A 6,196-nucleotide genomic window follows, 5' to 3' on the forward strand; every position below is an offset into this window, starting at 1 on the left:
GATCGGTTTTATTTGTACTGTTAAAAGCCCTGGATTTTTTTCCCCCGTCTATCTCTAGATAGATATAATTATGATGCACTTATTTCGTATTATGAATGAGAAAACGTAGCAGTATCCGGTAAATTGTCAAACTAACACGTGCACCCGCCCAGTTCAGTAGACATGTTTAAGATAATTCATTATGTCTGTTTTTTTCAGCTCATAAAACTTTGTAATTGTTATAAAACTAAGGTTGCAACTATCTCAGGTAATTTTGATCCTAGACGGGTTTGCACATTCTGCTGATTTAGGCGAGATTTTCTTTACATATTTCCTTTCAAAATACAAGTGATATACTAGGGTTATAAAAATGAAAAATAGTAAAATGAACTATATTTGTGTTTTTTTATATTTTTAGCAATGGGTGTAACTTGAAGGTATACACACTAGGAAAACCATACGTAGGGAATTTCCCAACGTGAATAATCACGTTATACAAGATCAAAAGAACCACTGATACCGGTTTTTTTTTATCCGTCAATATAAACATCACTTCGTCATGTATATGGTTTACGTGTTGCTATGTTTTATTATGAATAGTGCTATTCAAGGGCGGATCTAGGCTTTGAGGTTAGAGGAGGGCGAAATCGCAACATTTTGTGGAAGTTTTATATGGCAATAAAATTATACTTTTTCCGATTTTGTAGGCGTCTGAAATTTGTCCTTGAAATGAAATAAGAAAAACTGAGCTTTTTATTGGCATAAAATGTTAGAATAAGTTACAGAAAAGTGTTAATTCTGAAGCATTGCTTTGAAAATTACCTCAAAACGTTTGTAATTTTCCAACAGTTAGTTAGGATTTTATTCTTTTATAAAAATAGACTTAGGTTAGGTTGAGGGGATCTCGCTATCATGTTTAACACCTCCATATTTTGTATATACGTGCATATTCATAGTCAGGAGTCTGTAATTCAGTGGTTGTCGTTTGTTGTTGTGTTTCACATTTGTTTTTCGTTAATTTCTTTTGTACATTAGTAAGGCATGATTTAGTTTACATGTTTGAATTGTTTTACATTTGTGATTCAGTCGGGGCCTTTTATAGCTGACTATGTGATATGGGCTTTGTTCATTTATGAAGGCCGTACGGTGACCTATATCTGTTCATGTTTGTGTCATTTGGTCTCTTTTGGTAGAGTTGTCTAAATGCAATCATGCCACATCTTCTTTTTTTATAATAACTATGAAATATTCTATTGCATCATGTGTAACCAGTAATATACAGTTTAAATGTTCTGTTGATGCACACTAACGAAGATACTTAAAGTTTGGAATAAATTGCAGATTTGCAATATGCGCTCTTATAAATCTTCCTAATTGTATCATGCACCCAATTGCTATGTCTATCTTGCACCTACAAACAAACAATGATATAACATAAAAATATCATGCGTCTGTCATTTGTATACATTGACGTACTTAATACTGATGTCGAGTAACACATATATTTATCATTGAATCATTATGAGTGACATTTTTATGGATATCAAGCCATTTCCAACAGTGTCCCTGGTTAGGGGGATTGAGCTCTCAAAAACAAATTTAATCCCGCCACATCCTGAATGTACCTGTCATAGGCCAAGAGCATGTTATTTTGTGATTATCGTTCGATGCTGTCTGTTATATTATTGTTAAGTCATCAATCAGGCATTTGTTAGGTAATAAATCAGCTAAAGAAACCAAAAAAAGAGTGTAAGTTTGCAAAATTTAAACGTCATGTCAAGTCTACTAAATGGTGGACGAACTTTTAAACAAGAATACTTTAAATGGACAAGACAAATTGTGGAACAAACAAAATATACATAACAATGAACGCTATACAGATTGATATACTAGTAGCATGTGTTCCACATTGGTATACGTATAGCCTGTTGTCCGTGAAACTGAACGAGCGGACAAATCAGATGCATGTATACTCAAAATCGTTAAAAGAACGTAATGCTCTTAGTGGAATAGATCTGTTGCTATGTGTGGCATGTTAAAATGATAATTATCTACCTATTTACTCTTACGACCATAAAACTACAAAGAGAAAAGCAAGAATTATCAGAATTTAATTTCTTGTGACTTCATTGGTCTCTATGGATCACTCAAGTTTGACAACGAGTTGAAGTTAAGAGCCCACAGTTGACAACCTTGACTTATACCTTAAATGAAATTAAAATTCATGTTTAAACCGTCATATCATTGGGTATAGTAATTAGCCCTCGTTTGTTGTCTGGGAGGTATGACCGCATAGGTCGTCCACTTTGATGTGTAGCCACGTCCGCTCGGCCTAAACGGAGGCGTTAAGTCACATGTCTAATGTACTAGTAACTAGAGTTAAACACTCCGTACACTAACTACCCTTGCACCAACTCTTTGAGTGGTCAATATGAGGCATGTTGCTGGGCAGAATTATTGTTTATTTGTTCGTGTCTTGAAATGCATGAAATACTTGCCATTGAGCTTAAAGTAAGCAACAACAGTTATATAACTTGAAAATATGTATCAAACAATGCGATAAAAAACCAAGGTTTACGAATCAAACATGGATGATACTGAGTTATAAATACTGCCGACAGTGCTTAATAAAACAAAAATTGGCTAGTGACCTTTTACACGTGCTATTGTCATAGTTGTCATTATTTGATTTTTAAGCTCTCTATAAATAATAATGTAAAGTTTTTTTAATTTTAAAAACATGTAAATATTGTTCTGGTGTAGTATGAAATTACTTGTGTACAAACAATGACAAATTGTCATCTTTTACATGTAATTTATGTTCCGTTTAATGTCACCGTACAGGTGATCATTTATTTTCTATATCTGTCTGACACGCATACGGGATACACGGTAGTGTTGCTTAGCTAGGAATAAACATGAATGTCTTAAGCAAAGCTGGATGTTAAAATGTCAAAAAAGGACGAAAACATTATATTTTCTAATAGTCACAACAGAATTGTTAGCAAGCAGGGAAGTTATAGGGTAAAACTAGAAACTACGAGGAAAACAATACTAAAACATTACTTGAGAGATACATTTACTACTCTCGTGGACGCTAAATGGCGATGGTCAATATTATTGTTTGTTAGTGGATTTTTGTTGACATGGATCACTTTTGCCATAATTTATCTCGCACTTGCTCGTAGTCATGGTGACTTAGAAAATGAAGATGAAGAAGTCTGTGTGGAAAATGTTTATGACTTTACTTCTGCACTATTATTTTCAGTTGAAACACAACATACAATTGGATATGGTTATAGACATGTGACCACAGACTGTCCCCATGCTGTATTGGTGGTATTTATTCAATTCATTCTTGGTATAGGAGTGCAATGCCTTACTGCAGCGATTGTCTTTTCAAAGCTAATCCGCTCAAAGAGGCGAGGAGACTCGGTTGTATTTAGCCAAAAAGCTTGTTTGGCTGTCGTTGATGGACAATGGCGTTTGATGGTAAGAGTAGCAGACTTTCGAAAATCAAAACTCGTTGGTGTAAAGGCCAAAGGAATACTGATAAAGCGTTCTGTGGTTAACAATAAACACCATCTTGAACAAACATTCATTGATTTCGTATCAGAAGGAGGAAGTGATACTTTGACACTGTTATGGCCAGCTGTCATCTATCATACAATAAACAAAGATAGTCCATTGTGGCCACCATTGACATTGCGTAGGTTAGGGGGATATTCTGAAATTGTTGTGAGCCTAGACGGTGTCATCGAGAGTACAAGCCGGGTTGTTCAGACAAGAACATCATATATCCCCGAAGAAATTCATTATGGTTATAAATTCCAAAACATATGCCCCCAGATAACAGAAGAGGGCAAATATCAATGTAGTTACTTTGAAATTAACACAGTTTCTCCAGTGGTAACCCCACAATTGAGGAAAAGAATATCTGTTACGTCTGTATCTTCAAAGGAATCAATGTACTAACAAAATCCTAAAGTAGATGTTTTTTTTTTATATAATTTGACTCAGAAGATGGATGGATATTACAATAAATTCAGTACATATCTACTTAGTGACATCATCCATTGAAGAAAGAAATAAAACCAAGATACATGAGATTTCCCATGTTCTTGCGTGAAATATCTGCACATATTCTTTTACTACCAGTTATGTAAGAAAACGACACTTCGCCTGCAGCGGAATACCATTTAGACATGTTAAAGTACTTTTTTATGAACTTAGACGTAATTTGTGTGCAGTGCGCTGCGTTAGCTTATATATTGTTATTACTTTCTATGACAAGTGTATTGAATTCAAATGAAAATAATTATATAATTATCTTTCATATTTATAACATGATAATGTTTATGTCTGGTGTGAAGAAACATGTTCTTCTTTGGTTTATGCATGTCCATCATATTGTCAACAAATAGAAGTCATAAATGGTGATAGATTGAAGGTTTTTCTTTAATGTTTCGACTCAAAAAAAATAATCAAAGGTAGACATATACAATACACGTACATTAGCGGCATCGAAATTTTACTTGTACTATATGTTTAGAAATGGCGACAAGAAAAACAAAGCAGGCCGGTGCTTTCTCCGGTTTAGAAGGGAGAACCGAGTTTTGTATTAGTTATATTTCACGTACTTTATGAGTTTGTTTAATCCTCAAATTTTATATTCCTACGTAAGACCCGTGACTCTTAATTGAGAAGCTGTTCTCTATTCTTTTGTGTACAAATACTGGACTGGGCGAATCAAAAGTACTGGGAATCAAATTGAAGTGGCCTTAATGGTCCTTGATGCTTTTAAATGAATCGCACTAGTTGGACGCGGACCGCGAAGAGAACACCAATACTTTTATATTAAACATTCATAGAAGATACATAGCTGTGACAATGTCTTCACAGAAAAACTATTGCTGTTTTCAATCATAATACTTAAAAGTTTATTTGGATTCACTTCATGTAACATATGCTGTGTTTGAGGATTCACTAAAAAAAACTTTTATAAATGCAAAATATCAAATCAACTTGAGCATATTAAATCTGTGCACAAAAAATAGAATTAGTAACTTTATTATTTAGCACAAATTACACCCATAAGAGGGCCAATTCGCTTTCTATTGAAACAGGGAGCTACAATAAACCAAAGACTTTAGCAACTGAAAGATTCTGTAATTTTGCAGAGATAAAGTAGATGAAGTACACTGTATAGTGCTCATAATATGAAAACCTTCGAGTGAAGTTTAGTATTTTCAAGAATTTATCAAAGATGATAAATTCAGTAATGGTTAATTCAAGTCGAATATATAATTATTTGAGTCCAGCCTTGAAGTTCATATTAACATACTGTCAGTTGGTATTTGCAACCATAGGCAATGGAAGTATGTCATACAATAAAATAAACTTATGGTTAAATCATATCATTCATTTTCATTTCAGTTGTGAATCATGTTTTATATATATTTATAAGTTGTACACTAGGATTACTCATTGTTATACATATTGTATGTGCTTTATCCAATAAATTTATCCAATAAAATAATTCAATTTGAATAATCAAAGACTTTTTGATAGTAAAATGCCCTTGTAATAAATATGTATATGCCTGACAAAATTACGCGTATGGGGTTCGTGATGCTTATTCTTTAGTTTTCTATGTTGTGTCAAGTGAACTATTGTTTGTCTGTTTGTCTTTTTTTCATTTTTAGCCATGGCTTTGTCAGTTTGTTTTCGATTTGTGAGTTTGACTGTCCCTCATGTGTCTTTCGTCCCTCTTTCACAGTTATTGATATCCCTGCAACTCATACTAATACAATGACCATTAGCGCAAAATTTCAGTTACGCATATCTTTGCATTTTTTTTCTGGCATTATTGGTTTTTGTAGGATAAAAGCCTAATATACACAAATTTTATTATATATTTACTATTCATTAGATTCAGCTAACTAATAGAAAATTCTCAACCACCCCAAAGTGCGATTTAACGTCCCCATTCAGACCAGATGCCGTAATGACAAAATGCCTTTTGTGAAATAATATCTCAATAAGTTGATTATTTGAAACGAAACCGTGTCTTTTAATTATAATGTTTGGCCATTTAAACATAAAAAGCTAAAGTTGTCCATGCGATTAGTCTTTACTGAAGTTTACAAAAGAACAAAGTTATTTTTGATATTTGTTTATTTACATCTGAAATTGAGTAGTGGAAAGAATAGGATAA

At 33.3% G+C, this 6,196-nt stretch overlaps 1 protein-coding gene across 1 annotated transcript; it reads left to right on the top strand.

Annotated features, from left to right (window-relative positions):
• The first annotated feature begins 2,824 nt into the window (after nucleotides 1-2,824).
• LOC143046024 (ATP-sensitive inward rectifier potassium channel 1-like) lies at nucleotides 2,825-4,549 on the top strand. The gene has a single exon (XM_076218975.1). It carries the CDS (start codon nucleotides 2,929-2,931, stop codon nucleotides 3,952-3,954), a length of 1,026 nt encoding a protein of 341 aa, XP_076075090.1. The 5' UTR covers nucleotides 2,825-2,928; the 3' UTR covers nucleotides 3,955-4,549.
• Nucleotides 4,550-6,196: the final 1,647 nt, after the last annotated feature.

The sequence above is a fragment of the Mytilus galloprovincialis genome, chromosome 9 (assembly GCF_965363235.1).
Source record: "Mytilus galloprovincialis chromosome 9, xbMytGall1.hap1.1, whole genome shotgun sequence".
Taxonomy (NCBI): Eukaryota; Metazoa; Mollusca; class Bivalvia; order Mytilida; family Mytilidae; genus Mytilus; species Mytilus galloprovincialis.

Bases quoted from the DNA above. Each gene is read 5' to 3' on its own strand.
- LOC143046024 (XM_076218975.1), top strand. From the start codon at position 2,929: ATGTCAAAAAAGGACGAAAACATTATATTTTCTAATAGTCACAACAGA.